The 16,231-nt window shown below is 46.3% G+C and overlaps 1 protein-coding gene across 1 annotated transcript in view; it reads left to right on the top strand.

Moving 5' to 3' along the window:
• LOC123356462 (transient receptor potential cation channel subfamily V member 6-like) overlaps window positions 1–8,964 on the top strand; it is a 40,926-nt gene extending 31,962 nt beyond the window's left edge. Inside the window, exons 14-15 of the mRNA XM_044999741.1 lie at window positions 18–124; window positions 4,553–8,964. Of these exons, the coding sequence (XP_044855676.1) occupies window positions 18–124; window positions 4,553–4,820 (375 nt within the window). The 3' untranslated portion in view covers window positions 4,821–8,964. The remainder of the gene's footprint in view (window positions 1–17; window positions 125–4,552) is intronic.
• Window positions 8,965–16,231: the final 7,267 nt, after the last annotated feature.

The following is a 16,231-nucleotide window of genomic DNA, read 5'->3' as shown; positions in this document are numbered from 1 at the left end:
CATTTTTATTTGGGAAGGTTGTTGCCACTACTGTCATGCTGGAACGGAAACTTCCACGATGCCTCTGGCCTCGCTCTGGGATCTGTGGACGGGAGTATGGACTGGGGGACAGGTGGTATCTTAGGTGAGTCGCCCTCTCCGATATGTTCTTTGTGGATGTGCATGTGTGTACATACTAGAGATGGTCATAAAATGGATTTCCCATCCGCTGAAAAATTTCAAGATTTCAAAAAAATGTTCAAACTGAATCAGGACCAAAACCCAAAATTTTGACATTTTTCATGAAACAAAATTTAAAAAAACATTCATTTCAGGTCAATTGAAACACATTGTTTTGATAAATGTGAAATGTTTTGCTTACATTTTGACCCCTTTATTATTTTTTATATTAAATTCCGTAAATTTAAAAACAAAAAGTAATTTCAACATGAAAAATTGAAACTTTTCATCCCTGGAATGTCAAAATGGGACACTTGGACATGTTCACAAAAACAGATTTCCATTTTTTCCCCCAAAAAATGATGTGTTGTTGAAATCAATAGGACTTTGCAAAAAAAAAAATCATTTTAATCGAAACAGCATTTTCCCATGAAAAGTTGGCCTGACTAAAATTTTCTGACCAGCTGTAGCAGGGAATTGGACTAGATGACCTCCTGAGGTCTCTTCCAACCCTCGTCTTCTATGATTCTATGATACACCCACATGTGAGAGAATTGCATGTAAGTGTGCAGCACAGAGAAAGAGAAGGGGACAGCGTAACAATGTGAGGAGTGAGATTGGGACTAGCTGGCTCCAATGGCTCAGGGGAATGGTCCATGAAGCCATTCCGCCATACAGATTCCAACCTGACTTAGGACAGAGCTGGCTAAGCAAATAGAGGCAATTCAAGTGCCACTCAATGTGAAATGAGTGGATGTGTTCAGTCCAGCTCTTCATAGATAGATGCTCATATCCCAGAAGCCACTTTCCTACCTGGCAGTCTCAACAGAGAGACCAAGTGGGCTACGGAGCCTGAATTCTTCTTTTTCTCCCACATGCTACTAAGTATGCAGAGCATTTTTGGGGGTGTTGTGTGGCTGGGGAAGCTTGTCCCTGTGCATTAGATCAGCGGTTCTCAACCAGAGGTCTGGGGCTCCTGGGGGGCCACGAGCAGGTTTCAGAGGGTCCACCAAGCAGGACCAGTGTTAGACTTGCTGGGGCCCAGGGCAAAAAAGCCAAAGTCCCACTGCAGGGGTCTGAAGCCTGGGATACCGAGCTCCGCCATCTGGGACTGAAGCAGAAGCCTGAGCAACTTAGCTTCACAGTGCCCCCTGTGGCATGGGGACCTGGGCAATTGCTCTACTTGCTACCCCTTAATGCTGGCCCTGGTTTTTATATGTGGAAAACCAGCTATTGTGGCACAGGTGGGCTGTGGGGTTTTTATAGCATATTTAGGAGGGCCTCAAAAAGAAAAAGGTTGAGAACCCTGCATTAGATAAGCAGAAGGCATCGGTCTCTGGGCCTGTCAGCCTAGTAGCTTTCACCAGCACTGAAATGCACCTCAAATATTTCCAAAACAAAACAAGAATAATAGAAAGGGGCATTTGGACAGGACCCTGGGGTCTAACATGAGCCCACAGTGTCAAGTTACTATGTTGGACTGGCTAAGCAGCAGTTCTGCAGACAAGGACCTGGGGATTACAGTGGATGAGAAGCTGGATATGAGTCAGCAGTGTGCCCTTGTTGCCAAAAAGGCCAACGACATATTGGGCTGTATTGGTAGGAGCATTGCCAGCAGATTGAGGGAAGTGATTATTCCCCTCTATTTGGCACTGGTGAGGCCACACCTGAAGTACTGTGTCCAGTTTTTGTCCCCCCACTACAGAAGAGATGTGGACAAATTTGGAGAGAGTCCAGCAGAGGGCAACAAAAATGATTAGAGGGCTGGAGCACATGACTTATGAGGAGAGGCTGAGGGAACTGGGATTGTTTAGTCTGAAGAAGAGAAGAGGGAGGGGGGATTTGATAGCAGCCTTCAACTACCTGAAGGGGGGGTTCCAAAGAGGATGGAGCTCGGCTATTCTCAGTGGTGGCAGGTGACAGAACAAGAAGCAATGGTCTCAAGTTGAAGTGAGGGAGGTCTAGGTTGGATATTAGGAAACACTATTTCAGTAAGAGGGTGGTGAAGCACTGGAATGGGTTACCTAGGGAGGTGGTTGAATCTCCCTCCTTAGAGGTTTTTTAAGGTCCGGCTTGACAAAGCTGTGGCTGGGATGATTTAGTTGGTGTTGGTCTTGCTTTGAGCAGGGGATTGGAGTAGATGATCTCCTGAGGTTTCTTCCAACCCTAATCGTCTCTGATTCTATGTTGTGTTTCCAAAGTAGAAAGTATTCAGCAGGGAATGGACCCAAGACATAAAATTTGGACCAAATTCCAACAACCACCCTCAAAGTTGTTTTGGTCCAGAATTTTGGTTTAAGTCGTGTACTAGGGTTTCTATATAACTTGTTTCTTTTGGTTTGGGTAACATCAGGCCTGATTCTCCTCTCACATCTCTGGTTTTATTCCTGATTCTTACCACTGTGAGAGGAGAATAAGACCAATGTTCGGATTTATCCTTTCACAAGTCTGTGTTTTGTGGATCAGGCCCCAAGGGGGAGCCATTGCACTATTCAATGGGGCTCTCAGCAGGTTTCAGCAGATGGATGCTTGTGGATGTCAAGCCTGCTGGAGACAATGAGCAGCTTAGCTATACAGTGTCACTGATGGGCAACAGCTTACAGCTGAGAGTGCTGTGTAGCCCACCCACCCAGCCCTTCCCCCGCACACGCACACATGTGTACACCACACTTCCCAGGTGCTCCCCTCAAGGGGAGAATGGTGCTGACACACTCCAATCATGTGTGCAGTCCTACTGTATGCCTGTTACCAACACACAGCGTGGCAGAGCACTGCCCTTAGAGAGACAGCAGCAAGCTAAGCAGAGAAGGAAGGTTCTTGGGTGGAACAAAAGAGGGGAAGTGGATCAGAAGGGGTGAGCTTCAGGTGCAAAGTGCAGCACAATGGGAAGAGTGTCTTTCCCAGGGACTCAGCTTGGAGAATCACAGGGAAAAGCAGATTATCAAGATCAGAAGAGACGAACTAGCAATTGGGAAGGGGAAGTAGATGTGGGGTCAAGTGGAGCAAGTCCACCAAGAATTCGCAGTTGGTCATAGGGGAAGGGGAAGATGCGGTTAGGAAATCAGTGAAGGGGAGAGAGAACTGGAAAGCGGGAAGGAAACAATGCCAGTGAAGGTTTTGGGACAGTGGGGAGAATGGATAGAAGCTAGTGGAGGTGGTGGGTCTCCTTCGAGAGAGAGAGAGAGAGTGTGTGTGTGTGTGTGTGAGAGAGAGAGAGAGAACAGGAGGAAGCTAAAGGAGCTCTACTTGTGAGTAGTTCCCCCATGGATGTGCTAAGTCTTGTGCTGGATGTGGTGTTGGGAGAGGCCTACTGGGTGGAGCTGCTAGTGATTGTTGAGAAGCTGGGATGTTTCCAGGGCCAGATTAACCTTTTATGGGCCTGGCACCAAACATATTTGTGGGCGCCCATAGAGGCAATGGAGCATGGCACAGGGAGGTCAGTCCCCAGAGTAAGGGGCCAACCAGAGGCAGTGCGGCCTGGCATGGCAGGGGCAGCCCCACTCTTCCCAATGCCAAGGCACTATGTACAAACTGGCAGTTGCCAGACACACAGTGGCCTGCCTGGCCCTGTGCTGCCAGCATGCCCCTTCCCTTCAGGGGCAGGTCCATACCACACCACACAGCTCCCCCCCCCCAACTTAACACCCCTTGATTCCCTATGTCCAGTGCCCCCCCAGACCTGCCCACAAATACACAGTGCCCTGCACAACACCACTCCTGCCCACAGCCCCACCACAACTGCCCAGCACCCCCCACAAAACTCCCACTGTCTAGTTACCCAACACACAGATCTTCCCTGCCCCTTCACAGCCCAGTCCCCTGCCCCGACCTCCAAGAGACCCACTCCCCCACACCCTGCCTCTTGGGAGGCGGCCTGCTGGGAGGCGACTGTTTGCCAGGCTGAGCCGGCAGCACAGCCAGGGCTGGTCCCAGGGCGGGGAATCCCTCCAGCCCCTCAGGAGTGGCGTGATAAACCAGGCCAGGTCCTGCCCTGGCCAGGCTCCCTCAAGACGCACTTGCCTGGACGGGCCTAGCCAAGCCCCTCACATTGTCTTCTTGACCCATCTCCGCCACCTGGTTGAGACTGGCCAGGCTTCTGCACCAGTCCCAGGTGGCTCAGCTCCGGGGAGACAGGTGTGGACCCACAGGTGGTAGGAAGCAGAGACTGCCCAGAGCCGGAGGTGGGGTGGGGCTAGGGGGCAGAGAGGAGCCCTCTGCCAGCCGGAAGGCAGGTCGAGAGGAGCAAGTGGTGGGTGGTGGGAGTCAGCGGGGTCTCGGGTCACAGTGCAAATAGAGCAGGCCGGGGCCCCTTCTGAGCATGGGCCACTGGAGCCATTGTAAACCCATCACTGGATGTTTCTGGTGTATTCAACTTCTTCTCACCTTTCTACAGGGTAGAAGACAGGGTTGATCCCAACAAGCAAAAGATGCATCGTTACACAGAAGCATTTAAGACCCAGGATAAGGAGGACTTTGACAAACAGTCAGAGAAGCTGGATGGGGACAAGAAGGACCTAGCACCAGTTGCTCCTTCAGTGTCCCGGAGCACATCCCAGAGCAGTTCCCACCGTGGCTGGGAGATCCTGAGGCGTACCACCTTCAGACAACTTCAAGGGGAAGTCAACCATGCCATGGAAGAAGAGGAGGTCTACCATGTCTGAGACACATCTCTCCTGACTCCACAATGTGGATGCCCTCTGCTGAAGCATCCAGGTGCTAGTGGAAACTCCAGTATGGACACTACACTCCATAGCTATTAAGAGCTCTCCAGATGCAACAGGAATGCTCCGTGCTGCAGGATGGACACGGTGTCCAAGTCTCCTCTCCCCCTCTTCCATGTGCCCTTGTTGCTGTATTGGCTAGGAGCTGAGTTGAGGAATTTGGTGTTTGTCCAGCTCTGTAACTCTGTACAGAAACAGACAGAGAAATGTGCCAGCACTGGGGTTTCATCCATTTACAGGAGATCCTGACCACAGTGCACCTATGAATTGATCAGTAACTTCTCTCTCGCCCTGTGATACATGGTATCTTCCTTCCCTTGGTCCCACAAAGACCACAGTGCTTTCTGAATTTAGGAGAGCTGACTTGGGAGTTTTTTTGGTACAGAACTGAAAACAATATTTAAACTCAGGAAACTAGTAGCTGCTGACACTGCAGTGATTAAAGGGACTGTCCCCGTACAGCTGGCATTCAGGAGGCTGCCAGATGTTCCTCCCTCAAGAAAGACAAACCTCTATTACTGGCATTTTCCACACTGCTACTCTAGGAGGGACTGAGTGTTTTTCTGCCATATGAATGCACTTTAATTGTATTTGCTACAAAAATTTGATTCTTAGTTTCCTAAGGATATGTCACACATTCTGTGCTAGGACTTTTATCCTGTTTAAAGAGGGTGCAGAGGCTGGTGAGATGACTCCCTAAGGAGATCCCAGGTGAATTGATCCTGAGCCATATTTCCTATGGAAAAGTAGAAGTCTCTGGCTCATGGTCTGATATCTGCCTGCCATCTGTTATCTTTGCTGTGTTGAGACTGCAGGCTGTTTTGTCCCTGTCTTCATGGAGACCAGTGGTGTAGCTTTGAGCCTGCTGTGATGAGGCACGTCTGCTGCAACTCACCCTGTGCTATGTCACGAGGGGAAGGGGGAGTTATATGGCCACTGTCAATTGACCGGGGAAGCAAGTGCTGGGTGAGACACAGTGGGAGGTATTGCGAGGCAACTTGGAAACAAGTCTTGTCTCTTTTAACAACATACAATGATGCCTGGTCCACAATGACTCTGATTCATCCACACACTCCCCCACTCCAGATTCAGTGCTTTTTCATCTCTTCCTTTAGTTCTCTGCCAGGACCGCCCTTCAAGAAAATGACTACAGGGAAGAAATGAGGTGCCCTTTTGAAGGGCCTCATGCCCTCAGCAACTCACAGTATAATCCCAATAGCAGAATTAAGTTGAGTGCAACTTGTAGCCTGATATTTCCTCTTTAGCAGGCCCTGTGAGACAACCTCTGTGTCTAAGGGGGACCCAAAGGTAGCTTATTTGCATTAGACACTACCATTGTAACAGGCCATCCTTTACTGCTCCTTGGCATCCAGAACCAAGGAGTGAAGGAACAGAAACTAGTGGTTTTCTTATTAATGGTGTTATTCCCACCCTTCAAAGCAACTATCCCTTGCATGGGACTGCTGCAGACTATAGTGCCATATCAAGATGCATGGCCTTTGAGGTTATGTGCATTTTATTAAATGTACTATTTTCCCCCTACTTGAATGTGTGCTTGAGCCCTAAGGAGAGGATTTTTCCCCTTGGGTTAAGATGAATACTTATATTAGATACACTGTGATTAACTGAAGTCATGTGAGTTGGTCTTTTTTTTATCCTATACTCCCAGCCTCTCCTGTTTAACCACAAGAATTTGCACTAAATGTTTATGGAAATGGGAAATACGTGATTTTGCACATTTACCAAAACTGTGAATTGCTGCTGTGATAGTAATTTAATTTCCTTAATCAATGGAGGAGAGAAGGGAAGGGGGTTGGTGGAGTTTTCCTTCATCTTTCCAAATCTGCCTGTGCTCTTCAACCAGTTGGAAATCTGACTGAGACACAATTAAGATGGAACACCATGAGGTCATTTTTACCTAGCGATTCCCTAAAGTGATTAGCTCTATTTGCAGATCAAAAAATGATTGTTCCAAGTGTCAGCAAAACACACTGGGTCTGAAAATCCAGCTGTGCATTTTCTGTCTCTGGTGTCACCATAATCACACTTTAAACTTTTAGTGCCAGTATCTCTCCTCAGTTAGGCCTGCACAATTTCCTTAAAGACATTGGGATTGTGCAGGTGTAAATGAGAGTAGACTCCACTTGGCCCTGTGTGTTCATACAGACTCACTAGCCAAAGCAGGTGCCCCAGGGAAAAGAAAAGTGAGATCAGTAGGTGTAAAACCTCTATGAATTGTTGTTCCTGTTACTTTTAAATTCTGTACATAAAATGGGGTTGAAATGTAGACCAATGTGATTGGCTCTGCTGTTTTTCACTATGACATGAACTGGAGCTACTTTGCCTCATCATATCGTCCAATTCATAATCTCCTTCCTCCTTTCTTACATCAGAAACTTGCAAAGAAAGGCAGAGGGAAATATAATATGGAGGTCTGAGAAGCTTTTGTAAAATACACAAAGGATACTATGAAGGAGCAAAGAATCTTTTTTTTTAAATGTCCTTATGTATGTTACTAATCATAACAACTTACAAATCTTTTACGAATTTCAAAATCTAAGTACCTTTTTGCCATTCCTGCCGTTTTTATTGACTTTAATTTGCAGTTCACACAGATTGAACGGGAAGTCTAGACCTGCCACCTTCATTCTGTCTCCTGTAACTTGGGCAATGCTATTGCATTTGGGCTTCCAACAGAGCCAGGGAACATTCACATTTAAAAAACCCACCCCCCTAATTATTTTCACTTCATGCAAATGATTTGGTTCAAATTAGATTTTGAGAGTTAGCGAAACTTCATAAAATAACAAGCCCTACATTTTGAACCTAAATATCTTTACGATATATCTAAGTAAGCAAGTATAAGATCCCAGTCAGTCATCAGGTATGTGTAGAATTTAAAATGAAAGATACTTGTAATTTTAAAAAGAATTGTAAAATAATATCCTCAGTCCCTTAGCTGTCCAGCTGTGGGCTCAGCATTTGGTATTAGGAGAAATGCCTGATAACCAGAACTTACATGGAAGTTGATGGAACTTTGGCTATTAATGGCAATAGGAATAAGGTTGGGTCCCAATAGCTTTAGGGGCCCAGACCAGCCAAAAGCTGAGCTCCTCATAGGGGTTGGTGAGTGCCCTGAACTTCTGTTCACGTCAGTGCTCAATTGAATTAAACTGTTATTCTTGCAATGACATCAAGTCTCTGGGCAGGCTGAGAACCTTACACGGGAAAGACACCTATTAATTTTAATTGGTTTTGGATCAGGCCCTAAAACAGGATTCTAATAAAGTAAGGATGATTTTTTTTTCAAATGCAATTTTAAGTCCTCTCATTATTATTTAACCAATTTGAGTCTTAAAAGGGGTTTTATATACCTGTATTTTAAAAAAAAATGTTCCCATGATCTGTTTTTCGGAACTACCTTTTGTTTTCATTTAAAGTATGATTTTTATGGTGACTCTGTAACAATGTTATTCTGTGTTTCATGGTCTGTGTTGCTGATTCAGTTTCCAGTCAAAAAGTTCTTCTAACTGGCAACTCTACAAACTGTACATGGGTTTTGAAAATCCAGCTGTGCTTTTCCTATGTCTTTCCTATTTATCATTCATAAAGCTTCCACAGTCATAATCCTGCTAAGTACTCTGTTGATGAGTGAGGCATGCTCCCTCTCCCATAGCTTTATTGGCTCTGCAAAAGTAAAAACTTGTTTGGGTCAGGAAAGCCAGCAGATATGATACAGATCAAGGGCCAAATACATCGGTGCCTCGTTTATACTAAAACTTTTTGGACCAAAACGGCACATTTGTACTGTATTCTCTTCTACCTCTGTAAACATGGATTAAAATTTACACGGATGTAATTTGGCCCCAAGACTCTGAAATGTGGAACTGATGATCATTATTGCTTTAATACTCAGTTTGTTTTCCTCCAGTGTTTTTATCATTTCAGAACAGACCTTCCTCTTTCCCCACCTCTGCCAACTGGTGACCTCAAACAATCTTTAATTGCTACTGAACAACTTCAAGGTTTTAAGATCTTTTCTTGTATCTGGAAAATTAGTAGGTCTGAAAATGTCTCTGAGATAAAATGGATGAACTGATTTGATCTGATGTGGATTAAGAAAATTTTGTTCAATATAAAAATTTGAAGATTAAGCATGTGCTGGCTTTGTGTGTGTTTTTGTTTGTTTGACTAAGAGTAATAACTTATGGCAGTTCTTGTGATTGTCCCCACATTAGCCACTCATCAGCCACTGAGAGTACTAGACTTTACTTGAGTATATTATATGTTTCTGGTTGTTTTTACGATCCTAAGCCACCCTCTTCCCTCATTAAAAAACCAATTACAGTGCATTTTAGAAAATTCTTGCTTCAAACTGTAACTGTAAAGGATTCAAATAATCATCACCAGAAGATAACATCAAGGTCCCTTATTTCCTTGATTTTGGAATAACTGAATGGGGACGGGACCATATTTTCCTCTCTGTTTGTATATGTATACGCATGCTCATGCATGTGCAGCAAGTGGTGCAATGGGACACAAGAATGGTCATACTGGGTCAGACCAAAGATCCATCTAGCCAAGTATCCTGTCTTCTGACAGTGGCCAGTGCCAGGCGCCCCAGAGGGAATGAACAGAACAGATAATCACCAAGTGATCCATCTCCTGTTGCCTCATTCCCAGATTCTGGCAAACTGGCTAGGGACATCCTGGGGGGAACATTTGCAAAGTTAGGTCCTAATTGGGCAAATCTTTGTGGAACTCAGCCCCCCTTCCTATTGAAGGACATTCAGCAGGCCTCAGCCCTAAGTGAACCAGATCCTGTTCTCACTGAAGTTATTAGTAAAATTCCCATTGATTTAAATGGAAGCAGAATTGGGTCCTTGTACTGATACTTGCTTATTCTTTTGTTTCCACTATTTATTTAGGTTTATGTACAACAATAACAAAGTGCAGCATGATACTGGCACTTTGAGAAAATCTGCCAGAATACAGTCAATACAGCTGAAAGAGCTAGCAATTGCACTCCATGAAGCAATAAAAAGATGTATTTCTAACTTCTGATTTTTGGAACCTTTTTTTCCAAACATGAATCAAGTTTAAGTAGCTCCAAACACTCCAGTAATGCCCCCGAACACTCCACCCTTCAATAATGTTAGTGCAGTGTTTGGGGCCATTGCTGCATTTTTGTTTGTTTGGTTTTGAAGGGTGGCATTTTATAATTGAGCACCCATATGGTCACAAGGTATCAAAGACAAATTCCCTGTCTCGAAGAGCTTACAATCCAAATTTAGATACGACACAAGCAAGAACTGTAGACAAAAGGCACAATAAGAGAGAGGTAGGACAATCACTAGTTATCTGACCTTGCTTCTACTTTATGACTTGTTGATCAATGCAAGGAGGGTGTGTTCCAACGTTAGTTGATGTACAGTCACTGAACCATTCTGTCTCCCTGGCTGAAGAACTAATTTAAATCTGCCAGCAGAGTCACCTCCTCTTTGTGTATTGAATCCTATTGTTGGCTGGTACTTTCTCTGCTGTGAAAGAGATCAATGCCTGCTAGGAGAGCAGAGCAGGGTGAGCTGATTGTGCAATTTTCTGCAGCACCAGGGCTAATGATTTTATAAACTCCTCAGAGCGGTGCTCAGTTGAGCTGGGGATTTTCTATTTAAAATAGTAAGAAATAAAATATTTACACACAGTCTAAACCTAGTTCCCAGGGGAACCAACACCCCAGCACAAAAACCAGCTGGCTATCTTCCTCAGCACAGAGGCCAAGGACCAAAGGGCTGCTGAAGGATGAAAGTTCCTCTCATCTCTAGAGAAGATGGCTCCATAGCTGCTCGCTCTCCCCCAACTTTTGCAAACCTGATCTGGTTAATTTCAATTTAGATTGCCAAGAAACACCCGTCATTTCCATCCACCCACCCTACACAAACGCACACCGTTATAGCTCAGTTACAAATACTCATTGACGTAAAATTTGACAGAGATTATTTCTAATGATGGGGTTTTTTCACCTGAGGCCTGGTTCCTGAGAATTTGTCTGTAAGCCTTGGTTTAGAAGCATCTTCCACTCTTATGCATACCAAGGGCACAGGGAGTTTGTAAGCAGCTTCAGTGGCTCATTCAACTCCCAGATTGTGGCTGCTCTGGTGTCCAGGCTGGAATCCCACCTCGCCATCCTCCACATCTGGCTGTCCTGCTTCTTGGCTGCAAGATGGGCTCCAAAACCATCTCCCTGACCCCTAAATGCCTGGCTCCAAAGAACAGCGCAGAGAACATGCACTCAAACCCAATTAATGTCCCTTCGTGGGGAAAACTGGAGAGCAAGAGGCAGCTGTAGGAAGAGATGGAAAACAAAGTATCAGGGCCTGGCTGAAGAAAAATGGTAGGGATGCTGAATTTCCATGGTATCATGAAAAAGATGGTAAACTCCCTGGCTGTTTAATTGCAGAGTCCATGGAGCGCTGACTGAGATGAATCGTGCAATTTATACTTCTTGGTGCTATTGTTTCAGGCCCTCTGCAAACTCAGGAGACGCTGTATCAGTTACTCTCTCCTCACATTTCCAAGGTTCATGCTGCAACCATAAAGGAGAATACATAATTTTTTTAAATAAAATGAAGATTGAGCAATATGGTTCTGCAGCAAGTGGTGAACTTCATGACAAATTCCATGGGCACCGAATACACTGGGCCTTGCCTCTAAGGAAATAGCAGCAAATGGTGTGAGGGGCCTGCCAAGGGGTGCTATTCTCCATGTCTGTTGTATTCTGGTGAATTGTAAGCAATTTTCTCTCTCTTTTCAACTCATCCATTTAAGAAAATAACCTAAAATCCACCAGCATGTGCAACCCACGAGTTGGCAGCTGATAGCTGCCTGCCCTTCTGGCTCACTGGAGTTGGCCTTGGATGACTTTCCAGCTGTGGGCAACTGTAGCATGATGTCTCCAGGGCAGGGCTGAGGTGCACTGGGCTAAGCTTGTCCCTGGTGTAACTCAGCTGATTGGGGCCACTAACAGCAGGCAATATAGGTAGAAGCAGCTTGCCTGGGCATTGCTTGCATCACACCAGTCCTGCTGGTAAATCTCAAATTCCAAAAGTACAAGAGTGGCAAGCGAAAAATCTTCACAAATCTGAAATGTACTTACTTCAAAATGGGGGATAAGCGTATAAAACGTGTTGAAGAGCAGCTCACCAGTAAGGGTAATCCATGCATCACCCACTGTTGTTTGAGATGCCACCTTCTTTTTCTACCACCCCACAGAGCTTTGTGCTTCTTTCTATTGTACATTCTGAACCACTTAAAGGAGGGGAAAGTGATCAGGAACAGTCAGCATGGATTCACCAAGGGCAAGTCATGCCTGACTAACCTAATTGCCTTCTATGATGAGATAACCGGCTCTGTGGATGAGGGGAAAGCAGTGGATGTGCTATTTCTGGACTTTAGCAAAGCTTTTGATACAGTCTCCCACAGTATTCTTGCCAGCAAGTTAAAGAAGTCTGGGCTGGATGAATGGACGGTAAGGTGGATAGAAAACTGGCTAGATGGTCGGGCTCAACGGGTAGTGATCAAGGGTTCCATGTCTAGTTGGCAGCCGATATCAAGTGGAGTGCCCCAAGGGTCGGTGCTGGGGCCGGTTTTGTTCAATATCTTCATTAACGATCTGGAGGATGGTGTGGACTGCACCCTTAGCAAGTTTGCAGATGACACTAAACTGGGAGGAGTGGTTGATACGCTGGAGGGTAGGGATAGGATACAGAGGGACCTAGACAAATTAGCGGATTGGGCCAAAAGAAATATGATGAGGTTCAACAAGGACAAGTGCAGAGTCCTGCATTTAGGACGGAAGAATCCCATGCACTGCTAAAGACTAGGGACCGAATGGCTGGGCAGCAGTTCTGCAGAAAAGAACCTAGGGGTTACGGTGGACGAAAAGCTGAATATGAGTCAACAGTGTGCCCTTGTTGCCAAAAAGGCTAATGGCATTTTGGGTTGTATAAGTAGGGGCATTTCCAGCAGATCGAGGGATGTGATCATTCCCCTCTATTCAGCACTGGTGAGGCCTCATTTGGAGTACTGTGTCCAGTTTTGGGCCCCACACTACAAGAAGGATGTGGATAAATTGGAGAGAGTCCAGCGGAGGGCAACAAAAATGATTAGGGGGCTGGAGCACATGACTTATGAGGAGAGGCTGAGGGAACTGGGATTGTTTAGCCTGCAGAAGAGAAGAATGAGGGGGGATTTGATAGCTGCTTTCAACTACCTGAAAGGGGGTTCCAAAGAGGATGGATCTAGACTGTTCTCAGTGGTAGAAGATGACAGAACAAGGAGTAATGGTCTCAAGTTGCAGAGGGGGAGGTTTAGGTTGGACATTAGGAAAAACTTTTTCACTAGTAGGGTGGTGAAGCACTGGAATGGGTTACCTAGGGAGGTGGTGGAATCTCCTTCCTTAGAGGGTTTTAAGGTCAGGCTTGACAAAGCCCTGGCTGGGATGATTTAGTGGGGGAATTGGTCCTGCTTTGAGCAGGGGGTTGGACTAGATGACCTCCTGAGGTCCCTTCCAACCCTGAGATTCTATGATTCTATGATCCCTCAGCAACGCTCTCTGCTCCCTCTCCATTCCCCTCTGCCTGGTTTCCTCCCCTAACCCTGCCACTTCAGAGCTTAAGAACACTTAATTCATACTTCTGCCTTTACATGTTCTAAGACAGTAACTAATTAACCCTCCCAGCCCCCTCATGTGCTGAGTAGGTGTTATCCTGCTTTTTAGCTGGGGAAACTGAAGCACAGAGCAATCAAATGACTTGTCCAAGGCACACAGGAAAACAGTGCAGTGCCAGGATCTGAGGTCAGCAGCATCTGATTCCCAACCTCCATGATTGCCTTGGACTCCCCTGACTTGTGGTGTAGGATATCTCTGAATTAGTTTGACTGTCTGGCTCAGATAATGTGATTATAGAGTATTTAGACCCAAGGGGTTCTCTAGTTCAAGTCCAGCTCATGTTGGTGGTAACTGAAAAATGTTATCACCTGAGGGATGACTGCTGGCCTGTGTGAAGTCAATTTGGGTTCCTAGTGGACATCACAAAAGACATTACTAAGCAGCCTGTTGTTGGCAGGTTCAGTAGAAGGGCCAAAGACTGCATGGGCTTTGGAGACTGAACCCAAGAGGGGAATGAGGGGCTGCTGCTTGTGCTGCTCCTATTCTGTGGATACAGAGATTTGTTCTCAGTTCAGCTTTTACAAGGCACTGGATTTGTTTGGAAGATATGCTAAATATACAGTCCAGCCTGAACTGGTTTAAACTGTCATTAAAGGGATTGAGACTCCATTTCCTCCAAGGTCACTGAGTCTGAGCCCCACCTTGGTTTGGCACCTTGCTGTGAAAGGGCACTGAGTGTGAAGTATGTCTGACTCAACTTTTCCCAGTACTTCATGGTGCTGCCAGCACACATAAACACCCGCAAATTGCTCTCACGCGCTCAGCATCACCACCCTCGGGTCATCGGCTGGGCCCGAATGGTAGGAAAGGATCCTCAGCAGACACTGGTGAGGTCACTGCGTGCTTCCCAGAAGATCAGATACTGTGCCAGCCTGGCACTCTTAAGCCATGTTTCAGGGCTCTACTTCTAGCTATGGAGAGGGTTATCCATGCATGCTAGCCAGGAAAGCTCTGTACACATTGGAAAGAGGGCTTTTTTAATTGCTGACTGAATCTGGATTGAGAAATATTGAGGAACAGCCACATAACTTCTGCTTTCTGAAGCTGGAGCACTTGCACTCCCAAAATAATACTTTGCACTGCTGTTCTTTCCATCTGATGACACCATCTACACAAAGACAGTCTTGCTGTGAGCAGGGGTAGACAACACATTGGTTCAAACACCAGCTGCTGCCTTAGCCCTAGATACACTGTCACTCCCACCATTGTTATCACCAAGGAAAGTGCACCAGCGACAGCAGCAGGAGAAAAAATTTTTTGGGGGGGGAGGTCAGTTCAGGTTGCCCCCAATTTTTAAACTTTGGCCTACAGGGACAAAAAAGCCATTTCATGATGTCGCAACATGCTATTGCCCTCATAACATCCGAGTCACTTAAATCCTGAGGAAAAGGAACACTTTCTTAGATGGATGATGTGACAGGGAGTGTTGCCCACACAGGCCCTGTAGGGGTTAATAGGGGTTTGAAGGCCCAATTCAGGTACCTGACTGCACCTGAAGGGAGAGCCAAGCCTAACTGAACAAGAAGCCCAGTTGGGCAGGAGTAGGCTGCATTATAAAGCCAGGAAGTTTGCAGCAGAACAAGGCTGCAGGGAGAGTCCCACAATGAGGCTACATATCAAAACCCAAGCATGTTAAATCTTGTAAATCTCCATCAGTTTCATTTAATGTGGGGAGAAGGAAGGGGAGGGACAAGGAGAAGCATAACCACCATTAGGAGGCACCGACCCTTGAGGAAATGTTTACATTAGCTATAAAGTATGAATCAGAGTTCAAAGAGGCATCTTGTTTTGTTTGCGGGGGAAGGAGGGAACAAGATTGTGAAAAGCTGATGGTCCATTCTTCCAGCCAGTTATCTGCAGATGCTGAGGAAACATTAAGGTCAGATAGTGCCCAGCTCCCACATGGTGTCTCCCTCCCCTACCATGCAGGGACTGGGCCCCATAAATGTCCCTGTAATCAGACTGGGTTACTACTTAGCAGAACTAATGCTGCTGCCAGTGCCAGCTTCTTCCAAGAGGATGGGCAAGTGGGAAGGATCATGGGGACCCCAACCTTCTGCAGGAGGTCTGGCTGGGCATAGAAGGAACTGGATGTTTCACCCTGTTTCAGAAGGATGCAGAGCAGGGATGAAAGTAATATTAATCTCTTACTGGTATGAGGGCTGGCTCCAGGCCCCCAGAAGGGATGTGGCCTCGGGCAGAAGGGGTGGGGCTGGGGGTCAGCCTCCCCGATCCAGCCCATCCACGCTGCCTGGCCCATGCCACCCAGGGCTCCAGTGGCGATTTAAAAGGGCCCGGGGTTCCAGCTGCTGCCGGGAGCCCCAGGCCCTTTTAAATTGCCAACCCCAGAGGCAGCTACCCCTTTTACCCCCTCTCCCCCTGTTGGTGGCCTGGGGGTGGTAAAAGCGGAAAAAACGTTAAAGCGCTGCTGTTAAAACACTTTAACGTCGGCTGAGTACAGGCCGGTACCGGCTTCTTACCAGTACACCATGCCGGACCACTTTCACCTGATGCAGACTCTACATTCCCACATGCTTCCTAGAGCCTCCCAGAGGATCCAGCTAGGAGGATGCTTCTTCTCATCCCCCCACCTCTCCCAAGTGTGAAGCTGTGGCTATAT

Source organism: Mauremys mutica, chromosome 1, assembly GCF_020497125.1.
Source record: "Mauremys mutica isolate MM-2020 ecotype Southern chromosome 1, ASM2049712v1, whole genome shotgun sequence".
Taxonomy (NCBI): Eukaryota; Metazoa; Chordata; order Testudines; family Geoemydidae; genus Mauremys; species Mauremys mutica.
The sequence above is the reverse complement of the archived record's forward strand: the minus strand, read 5'-3'. Positions and strand labels throughout refer to the sequence as shown.